Source organism: Triturus cristatus, chromosome 2_1 (assembly GCF_964204655.1).
Source record: "Triturus cristatus chromosome 2_1, aTriCri1.1, whole genome shotgun sequence".
Lineage (NCBI taxonomy): Eukaryota > Metazoa > Chordata > Amphibia > Caudata > Salamandridae > Triturus > Triturus cristatus.
The window spans coordinates 151444647-151462353 of record NC_140581.1 but is presented as its reverse complement, the minus strand read 5'-3'; the positions used below and the strand labels follow the sequence as shown (position 1 = coordinate 151462353).

Sequence of the window (17707 nt, the reverse complement as noted above, 5' to 3'; positions counted from 1 at the left end):
TATTACCTTCTTTTTGCTTTTGCCACTTTCCCGCTGCACCGCCTTCATCAGAATTACCAATCGATCAACAAAGGTCTGCTGTGCTGCCAGCAATGAACGCATAACCCTCACAGACTTGTCACCCTTAAAAGAGATAAAGAATATAGACATTTTTTACTGCAGTGCTTTTTTAAAATTAGGTTTGAATGTGTTAAACATAATGCATACTGAAATATGTTTTTAATTTTTGCAAAAGGTTAAAAAACTGTATAGATATTCATAACATAAAAGTAATGAATTAAGGATTCAAACAATTTCTTAGCAGTCTATACACTATTATTCAATTTTAGTGTGAGTCATTATGTGGGCATATTCAAAATCCTGCTGCTCCAATCCGTAAAACAAAAACAGGCCTCATTCTGAGCCGGCTGTCTCTTCTGCCTGGCGGCCTGTGCCCACCAAGGCATTTGTCTGCACAGAATGGGTGATGTTACCTGCTCAAAATGCTTGAAATGGTTCACACCTGCACAGTACAGTCTATTTACACATGTGTTAGTTGTTTTTGTCATCGGAAGAACTAATCGTCAGTTTCCAGCAGCATGCTTACCAACCCATAACCCAGCAGAGAAGCACTGTCCACCTGAGCCAGTACTCGGTCCAGGTTTGTCAGGAGCAGCTAGTGAGTTGGCCTGGGCTTGCTACCCACACACCCGAGTAGACGAGACGGTGAAAGTGCTGTGGCACCCAGGCAGCCCCCTGGCAACCTGCCTCTGCTCCACATACTAAGTCACAGACAAAGGACAGTTAGTGGGGTGGGCAGTACTTGGGATGGAAGACGGCGGCCCAGGTCCTGCAAGTGCTGAGCACAAGTAGTAGTAAAACAAGAATTGGCAAAGCTAATCTGCTGAGGCTTTGGAACCATTAAATGTCCTTAGGACAATTGGTCCAAACATATGTTCGAAACTAAACAAATTAGTCATAATTTAATATCAAATTTAAAGTTTGTAGATTGCAATAAATCCTATGTTTCTTCAAAAAGACGACATATCATATACAAATTCAAAATGACAAACTAACTAGACTATAGATAAAATGTCATTGTGCATCTATCACCACACATTACAATACATACATGAATATTTACATTACAAAAATTACATATAAATAGAGCGTGACACCAAAATGTCTTAAAATGACCTAGGATATACTCCTTTTAATTGTAATGGCCAGAATGGACTAACGCTTCTTTAATTAAGTTTCGACCCTTCTAATATCGTGAGAATTCATAAACATCTCAATGGGTCTTCATCGGGAAAAAGAAAGCTAGTAGTCTGTGTATGCCTTTCAGGGTCCCTCAAGGGATTCCACAAATAGAGAAGACTTCTTATTGGGGCTCACTGTGCTCCTGCGCCACTTATGGCATCAAGTGCCAAGAGACAACCGATGGTTCAACAATTCAATGAGAGGCAGTATGACTCCTGTATTAAGTCCATTCATGGAGCGTAACCGCAGCGCGTCTTCTCAATTCGAGAAGACGCGCTGCGGTTACGCTGTGTGCAAGCCGTTTTTCTGAAATCCTAGATTTACTCCAAACGGGGATCCGTTGGTGAAATCGCCATTAAGAATAGAAGAGGTGACTCCGCGCTGACGGAGATTTCTGCTGATTTCTAGCATTTTTTGCTACATGAATGAACTTAATACAGGAGTCCTACTGCCTCTTATTGAATTGTTGAACCATCGGTTGTCTCTTGGCGCTTGATGCCAGAGGTGGCGCTGGAGCATGGTGTGCCCGCCCATTCCATTAAAAAGATTGGTTTCTACTCGTGTGGGAGCTACTAATGAGCCCCAATAAGAAGTCTTCTCTATTTGTGAAATCCCTTGAGGGACTCTGAAAGGCATACACAGACTTCTCATGATATTAGAAGGGTTGAAACGTCGACGCTCAATTAAAGAAGCGTTAGTCCATTCTGGCCATTACAATTAAAAGGAGTATATCCTTAGGTCATTTTGAGACATTTTGGTGTCACGCTCTATTTATATGTAATTGTTTGTAATGTAAATATTCATGCATGTATTGTAATGTGTGGTGATAGATGCACAATGTCGGTTTATCTATGGTCTATTTAGTTTATGTATATGCCCTGTGTGTCATTTTGAATTTGTATATGATATGTCGTGTTTTGGAAGAAACATAAGATTTTTTACAATCTATAAACTTTAAATTTGATATCAAAATTATGATTAATTTGTTTAGTTTCAAATACATGTTTGGGCCAATTGTGTGAAGGACATTTAATGTAATCCTACGATATCTCGGGGAAAGAAAGAAAAAATAATTGCGCAAAGTGTGTTGTGGCAGAACCACTGTTCGTTTAACGATATAGTCCCCAGGTTCTACATGTTACTGGGTAACCCCATTGTTTAATAGAGTCTTGGGAACCTTCTGGCTTTGCCAATAATTTTTTGGGGTCTTGTTTGACAGTTCCACTGAAGAACAGTAATGTATATCGGAACAGCAATATATATAGATATATAGATATATATATATACATATATATATATTCACTGAAAAAAACCATAGGTTTTAGGGAAAGTTATAGTTAGTTGTACATTGCACTCATACAAAACCATAGAAATTCCCCCGTTATAGTTAGTTCAGCTAACTGTAACTCACGCCCCCGCAATGCACTGCTGATGACGTCACATATTACATCACTCATGACATGGTCAATGACATCACTGATAACATCTCAAATGACATCACTGATGACATCACAGATGACACCATCCAGTGACTGTGTGTTTCTGTAAAGTTTAAATATGTTTAATATATATAGGGAAAGGCATATTGAAGAATCAGTGGGTGTGTAAGTGTCTGAATGGATGTTTTACTAGGTGCCTGACTGACTCTATAAGTGAGTGCTTAAACATATCTTACTGAATGCATGGGTTAGTGACTAAACTGTGTGAATCTCGGTGTCTGTCTGTCTGTCTGTCTGTTGGTGTGTAAGCAACTGCATGGGTTTGTGAATAACTACATAAGTGTCTATATGAGTTATTGATTGGTTGTCTGAGTATCTGTATGGGTGCCTGAGTGTTTGTGTGGGTGGGGTGTGTGTGACTCTGCATAGATGTGTAAGTGGGTGATTCACTGTGTGCATAGTTTGAAGTGTGCATCTGTGATGGACTGTATGGGTGGGTGAGTGTGTGTATGGGTGTGTTAGTGAGTGAATGTATATCTCATTGGTACACGTGTGAGTAACTACATATATGAAAGGCAGTATATATGTGTTAAGAGTATATAAATGGCTTTAAGTGAGAGTGTGATTGTGAGAGTGGCTGCATAGATGAGTGTTTGTATCAGTGATTGTATAAGAACGGAAGAATGTGCTACTATTTGTATGAGTAGGTGAGCTGGTGTGTGTATAACTGTATAGGTGAGTAAATGGGAGTGTGATTAATTATTTGCATGACTGACTAGGTGTGTGAGTACCTCTATGGATGAGTGGCGGTGTGTGTGTGTCATATAGGTGTATGGGTGCATATGACTGTCCTGTACAGAGTGACCATAAGTATGAGTGACTGTACGTACGGGTGAGTGAGTGGACGTACGTGTAGACCTAAGAATCAGTGAGTGGGTATGTAGTTATTGGTGTTGGAGTGTCTATGGTTTTGAGAATGGCAGTCTGTAATTTAGAGTGGGTGTATCTAAAGTTATATTAGGGTGAGAGCAGATGCATGAACTTATCACATGGGTGATGTCATCAGTGATGTCATCAGCGATGTCACTGACCATGTCATGAGTGATGTAATATTTGACGTCATCAGCAGTGCATTGCCGGGGCGTGAGTTATAGTTAGCTGAACTAACTATAACGGGGGAATTTCTATGGTTTTGTACGAGTGCAATGTCACCTATGTTTTTTTTCAGTGAATTTCAAAGGTTTTTCAAATGCTAGTTTCTAACTATGCCTACAGAGGTAGGACATGTGAAGAAAAAAGAAAAAACGCGCAGAAAGAAGCAAAAGTAATGCAGAAAGAAGCAACAGAAGTCCACAAAGACGAAGAAAAGTGCAGGAAGAAGCAAGACATGTGCAGGAGGAACCAACAGAGGAGCAGAAAAAGGCCTTGTTGCAAAATTATCCTGTGCCCACAACTTTTTCAGACGGGTACTGGTGGTAACTGACTCTGACTAAACAGGCCTAGAGCCACTGGTATGCTAAAAGACACTTAGAATACAGTGAAAACACCTACATACACTAGGGAACACTATGCATTGGGGGATTAGCATGACCTCCTCTGTAAGGCCCTAGGATATAAAAGAGCAGGGGGATTAAAACGACCTCTTAAAACGCGCTACCGGCGCGTTTGCACAGTGGTGAAGGGAGGGGGGGGCCTGAGGTGACATGTGTGCAAACACGCCCTGTGGTACCTTTTAGGTTGGGGAATTAATTCCTCTTCAATCCTGAGGGTCCCTGGGGGCCAACAAACCCACCGGTACCTCCAGTAAGCACCTCTGCGCTGCGTTGCAGAGAGGTGTAAAAAGGGGCGTGGTCTGGACCACCTCTCTGGAACGCAGGCCTCTGGCACTTACTGGAGGTACCTGGTGGGCTAGTTAGCCTCCAGGGGCCCTCAGGATTGAAGAGGAATTAATTCCCCAACTTAAAACGTGCCAAAAGGCATGTTTGCACACATCACCTCAGGCCCAGCTCCTTCCCTTCACCACTGTGGAAACACGCCCCTTGGCACGTTTTAAGTTGGGGGATTAAGTCCCCTTGAATCCTGAGGGTCCTTGAGGTCCAACTAGCCCACCAGGTACCTCCAGTAAGCGCCACAGAGCTGCGTTGCAGAGAGGTGTAAAAAGGGGCATAGCCTGGACCACCTCTCTGGAACGCAGGCCTCTGGCGCTTACCGGAGGTACCTGGTGGGCAAGTTGGCCCCCAGAGGCCCTCAGAATTGAAGGGGAATTAATTTCCCAACTTAAAACGTGCCACAAGGCGTGTTTGCACACATGTCACCTCAGGCCCTGCCCCTTCCTTCACCACTGTGCAAATGCGTGGTGCGTTTTAAGTTGGGGGATTAAGTCTCCTTGAATCTTCAGGGTCCCTGGGGTCCAACTAGCCCACCAGGTACCTCCAGTAAGCCCCACAGAGCTCCATTGAAGAGAGGTGTAAAAAGGGGCGTGGCCTGGGCCATCTCTCTGCAACGCAGCTCTGTGGCGCTTACTGAAGGTACCTGGTGGGCTAGTTGGCCCCCAGGGACCCTCAGGATTGAAGAGGACTTAATTCCCCAACTTAAAACGCACCAAAGGGCGTGTTTGCACACATGCCACCTTAGGCCTCGCCCTTCACCACTATGTAAATGCGCCCCGTGGCGCGTTTTAAGTAGGGAGATTAATTCCCCTTGAATACTAAGGGTCCCTGGGGGCCAACTAGCCCACCACGCACCTCCATTATTCGCCAGGGAGCTGCGCTGCAGAAAGGTGTTCAGAGGCCACGCCCCTTTTAACACCGCTCTGCAACGCAGCACTGTGGCGCTTACTGGAGGTACCTGGTGGGCTAGTTGGCCCCCAGGGACCTCAGGATTGAAGAGGAATTAAGACCCCATCCCCCAGGGCCTGACCACTAATTTTGTTTTTTTTTTATTTTTAAATCGGGTTGGGGGCCACGTGGGCCCCCCTCCCGAGGCCATTTTCGGCCGGGGGACCCCACTCTCGGGGCTCTGCCTCGTTTTTTTTTCCTGGGCCACTTCTAGCCCTGGGGACCCCATCCCCCGGGGCTGGCCCTCTCCGTTGGGGACCATGGGGGGAGCCCCAATGCCCCCACGGTCCCGCCGGCTCCCAGCGTCCTGCGGGAGCCGGCATTGCTTTTCCACATGGGGAGCTGCTGACATGCAGCTCCCTGTGTGGAAAAGCCATTCAGCTTTGCTTCACTGAAGCAAGAGCAGGTTTCCCTGCTCTAGCTTAAATGAAAAAAAGCAGACCTGGCAATGACAGGGCGGGAGCCGCGAACAGCAGTGTCCCAGGGGTGGGCGCCCCGGGACACTGCAGGAGCCGGCCCTGGGAGGTGACGGTCCCCAGGGCCATCACTGGCTCCAGGAGGGGGGTCGCGTGGCCCCCCCTCCCACCATTGGCAAAGCCCCGGGGAGGTGGAGGACCCCAGGGCTTGGGGGTCCGTCACGGACCCCCAAATTTGAATAATTAGAGCCCCGGGGAGGTGGTGGTCCCCGGGGCGTGTGGGGGGGTGGCTCGAGCCCCCCCACACAGGTATTAATAAAAAATAGGAGCCCCGGGGGGTGGCAGTCCCGTGTTTCCCGTGTGCCCCCGCAAATTTATTAATGAAAGCCCAGGGGTGTGGCGGTCCCTGGGGCTTGGAGGCCTGCAAACATAAAAAAACAAAGCCCGGGAGGTGGCGGTCCCCGGGGCTGCGGTGTGGCCGTGTGCCCCCCACAAATATTGGTGCAAAGCCCCGGGGGGTGGCGGTCCTCGGGGCAGTGTGGGGGGATTGGGGCCCCCTCACACATTTGTTTACATGTCCCCTTGACTTGGCCCACCCGGGGGCTAATTAATAATGAAGCACGGAAGCCCGTGCTTCGTTTTTTTTATTTGCACGGCCGGATCCGCGGATCCTCCACGCATCTCGGCGATTTAAAAAAAAAAAATGCTTTTTTTGGCCCTGGGGTCCTTGTGGGACCCCCTAAGCAGGCCTAGGGGGTCAGGGTGTTTCTACCCTGCCCCCTTTTCTTGTTTTATGCGTTTGTTTCCCTGGTTTCTTGTGCCTCGGTTCGAGGCACAAGATGGCTGCCAACATGTCCTGGTTTGAAGTGTTGACAGCCAATTAGAATAAAGCTCGTGGTCGGGCGGGTCTGCGGATCCTCCGCGGCCATTGATATCGAAACTTTTAATTTTTAATTTTACCGCAACTACAGAACGGATTTACACCATTTGGAAAAAATGGCGCTTTCTGAACCAAGCACTACCTTTTTGCCAAATTTGGTGTAATTCCGTTCAGCAGTTCGGGCTGTAGCCGTGTCTTAAATTTCCTATGGGAAATAACATGGAGAAAACACGTTTTGGGACCCCCCTTTTTTCTCGGCCACCGCTTGCTGAATCACCCCGAAACAAGATAGGAGCTGACCGTAACTGGCCACAAGTTTTGAAAAATTCGCAAAGATTCGTCAACCGGCGCCAAAGTTATTGGGAAAACAAAAAACGAGTTTCCTAAGAAACTAGGTCCTAACTATAACAAGCTAATGGCAACCGCTAGTAGGTAGTATATATATAGCTCACCTCATGAGATGCTATAAAATCAGTAAATATCACTCCAGTTCTGAAATAACTCACTATATTTCCACCCCCATTAGTGCTGAAAGTGATTTCAAAATGGCAGCCTTTCTCACAAATTACTACAGCTCAACCTTTTTAGGTACCTAAACAAACTCTGCACCTAAGGAGAGGAAATATACATTAAAGGCAAATCTAGCCTCCAGCTAGTCATTTCAAAAAATGTAAGGCCTATTTTAGAAATGTGGTCCCTAGTTGGCAGAAGTATACACCCTGTCCACAATCCTAGCCAGGGTAAGTCAGTCACACACTTAAATCAGCCTGTGCTCACCCTCTGGTAGCTTGGCACAGAGCAGTCGGACTTAACATAAGAGGCAATGTGTAAAGTAGTCCAGCATATGTGCATATAGTAACAGTGAAAACACCACCAAAAGACTCCACAATGAAATGAGGTATGAAAATAGTATCTCTTTTACTCTCTAAAACAAGATGAAAACCTCTAGAATCCAAATAAAACATCTAACGGTACAAATACTTCAAGAATGTTTGCAGTTAAAATGCTGAAAGAGCCCTTGCGATTTCAGAGGGTTCTTCACGGTTTCACTGGGGAAATGACAGCGATCCACGCTGTGGATTGGGAAATAGGCTTTCTCCCTGTGTCAGCACAAAGCAGTGCTTTCAAAGTTATTAAAGAAAGAAAAAATGCAATGACCAGTTGCAGTAGACTGATCTACTTGCTCTGTTCTGGTCGCCTACCAGAGCGCTGGTGGGTGGCAGAGACCTCATAAGTCCCAGAGTGCATAGTACTTTCTCTGGGGATTGCAGCGGTGCCGTCGGTCTCGGGATTGAGACGCGCGTTGCGAGAGTCTCCTCTTTGCTGGATATGATGCAGTGATCTGAGTCATGGAGGCACATGCCTATCTTTCCTTGATGCCTGCAGAGTGCACCGGGTCTCGCTGGCCTGCCTTCGGGTGATGCGGCTTCGGCGAATATATATATATATATATATTCACTTAAAAAACCATAGGTTTCACACATGTTATAGTTAGCTGTACATTTCACTCGTAAAAAACCAATGAAATTCCACGTTATAGTTAAATCAGGTAACTATAACTTGTGCGCCCACAATAAACTGCTGATGACGTCACATATTACATCACTCATGACATGGTCAGTGACATCACTCATGACATCAATGATGACATCTGAAATTACACATTGTGGACTGCGGTCGCGCAAGTTATAGTTACCTGATCTAACTATAACGTGGAATTTCATTGTTTTTTTACGAGTGAAATGTACAGCTAACTATAACATGTGTGAAACCTATGGTTCTTTAAGTGAATTTGCAAGGTTTTGTAAATGATAATTCCTAACTATAACGTGTGTGAAACCTATGGTTTTTTCAGTGAATATATATATATATATATATATATATATATATATATATATATATATATATATATATATATATATCAAACTAGCACCTTGAAACTGCAGAGCAGCGACAAGTGAAAGCGAACCCACAGAATCACTGCTCCCAGGATCATTTGTCCACAGGTCATTGGCCATCACTTCATGTAATGAGACACTCTTGCTGGCTAGTACCCAACTTGACTATAGGAAGGACTAAACAGGCTTGAGGACTCCTTCACTCAGGGGCATGTTATTTGGAGACCTGTTTTCCGTCTGTCAAATGAAAGCTTAAGAAAAACACCTATATTGTAGTCTTAAGACGGTTCTTGCTGCAAGTTCAAAACAGAGTTCATATGATCCCTGAAGAATGCACAATCTCAAATAGGGCAATTCTTTCAAATGGTGGGCGATACTTCTAATGGAGATTTGCCTTTCAAACCAATCACATCTCTAACGAATGCTGCGGAAATCATTGGTTTTCATTTGCTATGGTGGCTACTCTGGATGATGGCCGCACATTACTTTCAGGCCTTTTTAAGATCGGCTTGGCTCCTCTAAAAGCCATTCTCCATGCAGCAGCTCACCTCATGAGATGCTATAAAATCAGTAAATATCACTCCAGTTCTGAAATAACTCACTATATTTCCACCCCCATTAGTGCTGAAAGTGATTTCAAAATGGCAGCCTTTCTCACAAATTACTACAGCTCAACCTTTTTAGGTACCTAAACAAACTCTGCACCTAAGGAGAGGAAATATACATTAAAGGCAAATCTAGCCTCCAGCTAGTCATTTCAAAAAATGTAAGGCCTATTTTAGAAATGTGGTCCCTAGTTGGCAGAAGTATACACCCTGTCCACAATCCTAGCCAGGGTAAGTCAGTCACACACTTAAATCAGCCTGTGCTCACCCTCTGGTAGCTTGGCACAGAGCAGTCGGACTTAACATAAGAGGCAATGTGTAAAGTAGTCCAGCATATGTGCATATAGTAACAGTGAAAACACCACCAAAAGACTCCACAATGAAATGAGGTATGAAAATAGTATCTCTTTTACTCTCTAAAACAAGATGAAAACCTCTAGAATCCAAATAAAACATCTAACGGTACAAATACTTCAAGAATGTTTGCAGTTAAAATGCTGAAAGAGCCCTTGCGATTTCAGAAGGTTCTTCACGGTTTCACTGGGGAAATGACAGCGATCCACGCTGTGGATTGGGAAATAGGCTTTCTCCCTGTGTCAGCGCAAAGCAGTGCTTCCAAAGTTATTAAAGAAAGAAAAAATGCAATGACCAGTTGCAGTAGACTGATCTACTTGCTCTGTTCTGGTCGCCTACCAGAGCGCTGGTGGGTGGCAGAGACCTCATAAGTCCCAGAGTGCATAGTACCTTCTCTGGGGATTGCAGCGGTGCCGTCGGTCTCGGGATTGAGACGCGCGTTGCGAGAGTCTCCTCTTTGCTGGATATGATGCAGTGATCTGAGTCATGGAGGCACATGCCTATCTTTCCTTGATGCCTGCAGAGTGCACCGGGTCTCGCGGGCCTGCCTTCGGGTGATGCGGCTTCGGCGAAGCAGGCAAACCTGGTGGTCTGCATTCGAGTAGGCAGATATGGCGGTTCTTGGTCGGCACCACCTGCCTGGGGAATATTCTAAGGTAAAGAATCTGTGGATAGAAGTCTATATCAGAAGCACGCCTGTTACAGTGATTCCTGCAGATTGTCCACTGTGTGGAAATGTAATGGTATTGCAGTATGTAACAAATTCTACATGTTAAACTGTGGGAAATCCACGCTAAGTATAAAATCTACAAAAATTGTGGGAGGAAATGTACAATATGTAGATTGCCGAGTTCTAGTGATTTCTTGGTTAATTCTGTCCCGACAGTTGCAAAGTATGGTGTCAAAGGTCTGAGAATATATATTCCGGAGCCTTAAGTGGTTCTTTAATTATCAGGTATAGTGCAAATCTTTCACTTTATGTGTGACCCCCGTATAAGGGGAGAATCGCCACTTGTGTGCTCGTTCTCGGCTCATGAGCTAGTTCCAGTGTTGCAAACAGTCGGGACAGAATTACAACCGACAGGGAGGTACCGTTCAAAGAAGAATTAGCCCTGAGGAAGTCGCGGATAACTTTCTCATCAGTGCGACGAAACGAGTGTTGGCTAAGTCTAAGAAATCTGCACTTTTGATCATGAAGTAACATACCTGAACAGCAGAACAATAAAGAACAAAAGATAAAGAAAACCACAATTTATATTTGTGTATATTTTGTATTGAACTCATCTGCGTGTGCTAGGTGACTATAAATATACTGGTTTGCTGGTCTTGACAGCATATTACGGAGGCTCTCTCTACCTCTACAGCACCGCTACTTGCACAAACCTATGAACTACTAAAACATATTCCTGTGTGGACTCTCCCCTTGGGTGCCACATCCCTACACACTTGCCACCCTTCATTTGCAATAATTATGAAATATATCAGCATAAATCAGCCTGAAAAATCTGACTTCACTCTTAGAGAGACTGATAAGATGATAACCTGTTTTGACTCTGCATGTAAGTTATATGACTCCCTTTAACGAGGAGTCATTGTTTCCAGTACTAAGCTTTTATTAGCCACGTTATTGCATTTTTAGACCTGTAGGCCTGGTTTAGATTAACTGAATCAACTAGACTATTAAAGGTGAAATTAATGATTTTCAAAAGGAAAGACAAGGACTGACATTTGGCATCAAGTCACATTGTACTATTTACTGATGACAGTGGGTTCAGGCCTTCATCACACTGAACTTGAAGATGGTATGTCCTTGTTGATCATTAAAGCAGACACAAAAATAATCATAATGAACATACAACACTTTCTTCATTCAGTCAAATCTATGGATATGATGTTACCTTCAGTAATGCCTGACTAAAACATCTCATTACATTCAGGTACATCTCATGAGTCTTTGGGTCCCTTTGCTGAGTGTCTGGGTCTTCACATTCCACTATCACGTACCTGCAATATATAAGTAGGAAAGGCCCAAGTGATGCAACGAATATTGTCAGGTCTTCTGTTACATTTAATAATGTAATGCAGCTGAATTTCACTGTCAGTAAATTGTCATGCACAAATAATTGTTTACATACATATCACATGCTTTTGATCAGCAAAATAAATCATCCAAATTCAGCAAAGAAATGGAATACCACATGGCCGGAGTATGAACCTCCAAATCATGTCTGGATGGTGGGGAACAAATAAGACATATTGAAATATTTTTAATTTTTGAGCAAATACAAAAGCTTTTCTCCATACAGAGTAGTAATGTTATGTTGCATTATTAATGCAATTGAACTATAATTAAATACATTGGGTGGGATGAAATCTTAGTGTTGCTCACTAAGCGTGAGGATCATATCGTGGGAGCTTTTATCCAGCAATGGGGCAACACACTCCATACATTGATTCAAAATAAGAAAGGCTACTGAACGAGCACCTCATCAATTTTAACAAAACCTGAAATATGAAAATTTGTTATTCAATTAGTGCCATTTGATCAACAAAATTAAATTCAAAGAATAGGTTTGTTCCTTTTGTCAATGTTACAGCAATAATAACGACTCTAAAACTAAAGCCTGACTAAACATTTTCTAAGTAATAAAATCACTCAGTTATGGAGAAACTACATCCAAATGTCAAAAAACAAAATCAATGTCCTGAGCAAAACTCATATGTTGACGCAAAAAATTAAGTCCCCACAGTGTTCTTCTCCAGTGTTTTTCTCGACGTTTATTTGTATCAAATCTTTTCAGGTAAGTGTTACAATTAAACGTCGAGAAAAACACTGGAGAACAACACTGTGTGGACTTAAGTTTTTGGTTTAACATGAGTTTTGCTCAGGACATTGATTTTGTTTTTTGTATGTCATATGGGTGTAGATTTGTCTACATCCATTTAGCAATGCTGGGTGGTCATTGTTCTATGCCCTTGCGAGCAATCTCATTAATGAATGTAGTGAACTACTAAGTTACTCAAGTGCATCAAATTGCGCAATCTGTACCCCACTGCCTGTTAATCTTATAGTTACATCCAAATGTCCTTTAGTCAAGTACAAAAATTGTATTTGAGCAAGGATTAGAGAATGTAACCAACTTATTGCAGCTGAATCTCTGCTATGTTAAGCACTGCCAAAGGAAACACTTGAGGATAGGATGCTAATATATTGTGGTTATGTTATGTTATGTTACAGCGTTCTTTTATAGCGCACGGCTACTCGAAAAGAGTGTCCCGGCGCTTTCCACCTGCATCTCAGAATAAAAATAACACAACACAGCAAAAGAATGAGAAAAAGAACTGAAACTGAAGCAATAAGAACAGCCTAAAGATCAAAAAGCCAGGTCTTCAGGCTCTTGTGGTAAATGTTCAACATCGAAAGTGGAATTCTTAAATCTGCTCATAAAAGAAAATTACTTTCCAGAGTTACTATTCTGCAACCTAATGGTACTTAGTTTATCATTGTAGACTCCACTATATTGTGACAACTGTGACAGAACTACTCCAGGATAGACCCAATCAAAGAGGCAAGTGTACTGCAATATCCAAGATGGGCTAAGGATTGCTGACTATATTTAAAGAATTTCCAGTCCTCCAAGTAAGATTACTCAGTGGTGAGCCCACCACACGATTGAAAAGGAGGCTCCAATACAATATACATAATAGCATATGGAGGGGTTTGGAACATGCTTTAGTGGGCCACAATTATCCAACAAGCATTTGCAATGCAATCGGTCTTGTCTTTGGGACCTTATATGTATTTAGCTATGCAGCACATTAGCCTGGGTGCTGAAACATCTACTGTTCTTTAACATGGAGGGAAAGTAAGCACCAAACTGCGTGACACGCCAGGTATGGGAACACATGAAGAAAAATATTGCCTTTCAGCTGGAAATGGTATAGTCCAAAGCTCTGTTTTTAATGTAAAATCAGGGCTTTTGGTGGTCATATCACTGAAAGCACAACATTTGAAAAACATATTATTGTCTACGAGTGCTCGTGGAAGACAATTTCTATGGACTGGAATCTAGAGAATGCTAAAGTGATTTTGGTATCTTACTGACCCCTGCTAGTCGTTTTTTTAATCAAGAAAGTTAAATAAGAGGCAGTTGCCAGAATTTTTTTTAAAGAAAGTCCCTCAGCAGAAAGCAACTCTGGTATTTTACTGGCCTCTACTAGTCCTTTTTTTATTAAGACAGTTAGATAGAAGCAGTTGAACAGAAAAAAAGTCCCTAAGCAGAAGCAGACTAGTCCTAGCGCTGATCTCCAGAGCCCACAGAGTTCATACACATACACGTATATACTAATATATAAGTATATACTAAAGTATATACAAGAGGTCTCGAATGCTCGACCTATAAAGTGCACCAAATAGTGAGCACAGCCTAGTCAGGGATACATGACTTCTAATGGACGCTGATAGGGAGACCTGGACCAAACACTACATTCTTATTGCGATAATTTCTGAATGTAATGCCTAGAAAGAAACACACAATATGCCTATTGAGGCATTGGGCCATGGACCTTGTTCGACAGATCATTTTCGGCACCCGTGGCTAGAGAGAAATCATGATGGGGGAAGGAGAAGGTGGTACAGAACATGTCATAAGTGTTGTAATTATTTCGTATGTATGTGACTGACTATAAGTGAGTGATTGAACGTGTCTTACTGAATGCATGGGTTACTGACTAAACTGTGTAAAAGTCTGTATTAGTCTCTCCATTGGTGTGTAAGCAACTGCATGAGTTGCTGAATACCTACATGAGTGTCTATATAGGTTATTGATTTGTTGTCTGAGTATCTATATGTGTCCCTGAGTGTCTGTGTGGGTGGGTGGGTGTATGAGTCTGTGCATAGATGTCTGAGTGGGTGATTCAGTGGTTGTATGGATTAACAAGCATTTGCAATGCAATAGGTCTCGCATTTACGAGAGTTTAAGCTATTGTCATTTACAATGGCAATAGTTCAAACTCTTGTAAATTCGAGAGCTATTTCACTTCAAAGAATTGGCCGCCATTGTCTGGGAATGCTTGAAAGTGAAAGCGCGCATGGCAAGGAAAACACGTCATGCCTGCAGTAGGAGAAACCCATTAAAAATAAGAGTGATAAAAGGGCCAGTCGCCATGGGAGGTTACAAATGCAGACAAGGCGGTACCAAGGAGAGACTAACAAGCCTAATAACTACTCACAAGCCAGCGTTCCAGACGGACAATGACACAAACCAGTGACAAATATGGGCTGAGAGTGGGTGGGGCTTCAAAGCCATACTCCAATACTGCATGCCTCGCGCTGCCCAGCCTCGACCTAAAAAGGACTGGCGGAACCATTTTATTACTCCCAATGAACTGTATAAAAGTCTTTGTTAGATTGATTGTAAATTGAGACAGTCCTCACACCCTGTAACTGTTCACTTGGCCGCACTGTTTAATTAAAGAAACACTTACTGTTTTGCCAAACGCCTCTTGTTTTTCCAAGGTATTGCATGTTCAAACAGTGTGTGCCTTCCCATTGACTTCGTGAAAAGACTCTTAAGCCACCCATGAGGATCTGGAGAGCATCAACAGCAGGTCTGTCTCAGCTAAGAGCACCGATTCCAAAAATGTTCATGTTATCAGATGAAAGCAGCATCGCGAGCCATGTCCACAGATGGGATTCGACATGGGGGAGGTGTCCACGCGGGTGGCCTGCTAGACAAAGGCAAAGAACAGAAACACCTCAGAAAATAGAGTCAACCAGCGATCTTTTAACAGGGTAAAGCTTTCGGAGCCACCATAGCTGTTTACTGCTCCAGATTTCAGTCAGGGACGTAACACAAGGCCCTGCAGCCCTGAGCCACAGGGTGGTCGCAAACTCTTCTCGGGGCTCCTTCTTGAATTCTGTAGGGGGCCCCTGATTTTGCCTAACGCCACTGGTTTCAGTGCACTACACCACCAAGTGCAGCATTTCAGCTACATGAAATGTTCAATAAAAGTAATGCCCGGCCCCCGATAGAGTTTCGCGTTCACATTTTAAATGCTTTCTGCTGGTTCCTGCTGCTGGCATAAAACAGCGAAGCACAGCTGTCCAGCCCTAAACTGATTGTTAGTGTCGATTCTTTGTAGTTTGTGGTTTTATTCAACCTGCAGATTTCAAATCTTTACTCGACTGTCTTTCTTCCGTCTGCATCTTTGAACTGCCCTGGGTATTGCTGTCAAATGTTTCAAGTTTTTACGTTTGTGATTTCATTTAACCAGTAGAGCATGACTGCTTTGTCGCATTCACCATCAAGCACATTGCACACAAAACAAGTATTTGAGGAGTATTGTCAATTTATTTAAGCCTGGTGTCATTTGCAGAGGCATGGAGAGGACTCCTTGCTGTTTTATGCTTGCACTTAAAACAAGCAAACTGTGGGCAGAACGGGGTAGGCAGACACCAGGTTCCAAGAATGGACCTGCTCCTGCACGTAAGACAGCGATGCATGCAGCGTATGTTCATTTGATGGAGAACGCTGACTAATATGCAACATGTAAAGCGCCTTGACACCCTCTTGTCTGCGCTATTTAACACTACTACATGTAAATAAATAAAAGGCGAGCATGTCCAGCAGGCAAAATGCTTCTTACTGAACAAAAACAAATGGATAAAAACACAAATAATCTATAAAGGCGCCATCATAACTACAACAAATGGGGGTGTAAAGCAGAATGTATCATGTGCTGTGAGCGGCGTCATACAACAAAGCGCTGCTAGAATAGCGCCTTGAGGCTATTTAGTGCACAGTGCACTTTTATGAGCTTATGTAGCGCGGCCATTGTAGTTTAAGCCACAGGCCCGTGGCCTCTCTGAATGCCTTTCCTCCACCACAAGGAGATGGAATGGGGCAATTAAAGGGCTGGAAGTAAAAGCTTGAAAACAGAACACAGCAAAGCTGTGAAAAGCATTCCAGTCTGAGCACTGCAGGTCACCGCGCCGGCGGCTGGCGAAGGCCTGATTGTATCCGAGCGGGATTATAGCAACGCGCGCCTGAGACAAGAGGCCCTGAGCCCACGGAACTCGGGGGCAGGAGGGGTCTCGGCAAAGCAGGTAGCAGGGCTGGGGAGGCAGAGAAACCAGTACGACTGACTGCGCCCCAGCCCTACAAGCTCTAATCAGTGACTTCATTTCCCCACCTGGCCACTCTGCCGCTTCTTAACCCCCCCCCCCCCCCCCAGAAGATGCCCACCCACCGTTAACCATCAGCAGGGCACGGAAACCGTTTTTATTTATAAAGAAGAAAAGCTTCTCAGAAATGTAAGGTTGTATGGATAACGTGCCTGCGCCAAAAAGGTGCTCTGAGGACTGCCTAGGCTCCAAGCGCCAAATAACAAATAGCGTGCATGGTCGCTCCTGTTTAACACGGAACTCGGGGGCAGGAGGGATCTTGCTGAAAATTTGACAGCTTTACGCTCGCGGTGGAAATTGTTTGGGAATCTTGAAAGCCTGAAGTGGTGACAAGCAACATCCGGCTCTTATTCCGTCAGTGTGATGTGCAGGAAGGCGAGGATCCGCGATATACCTTATAATTACACGTCAGGCACCCGACCCTGGGCTGTAGATTCTGAACTGTGTACACAAATGATGTACAAAAAAAACGAAAAATGTTAAATTGCATTGTACACAGGTTGCACAAAAGCGGATTATGAGATAAACACGATTTACATGAAACCGCGAAGTTTTTTTAAATCACGCTTTCCTGTGCAGGCTCTGAAATTAAATATTATTAATCACACAAAGAAGGAGGGCACGGGGGAAATCAGAAAGATGTAATGCAGGCAGTTAAAAGTGACATGACCTTCTGTACTGTCACTTGTCACCGACTGATCCCACAGACTGGAAGAAGGTCTCGAAAGAAACGAATGCCTGGCGCGACTCCTCGCGCGCAATACTAATACAGATGACATTTGAAACAAGACAAGCAGGAAGTGGGATAAGGGAGGGGGTGGCAAATGGTGTGTACATTTTGCGGGCGCTG

General features: G+C 43.8%; 1 protein-coding gene across 1 annotated transcript in view; it reads right to left on the bottom strand.

Moving 5' to 3' along the window:
- PIK3C3 (phosphatidylinositol 3-kinase catalytic subunit type 3) overlaps positions 1-17707 on the bottom strand; it is an 855016-nt gene that overhangs the window by 394912 nt on the left and 442397 nt on the right. The window contains exons 14-15 of the mRNA XM_085629033.1: positions 11570-11675; positions 7-123 (exon numbers count right to left, since the gene is read on the bottom strand). Coding sequence (XP_085485159.1) covers positions 7-123; positions 11570-11675 — 223 coding nt within the window. The remainder of the gene's footprint in view (positions 1-6; positions 124-11569; positions 11676-17707) is intronic.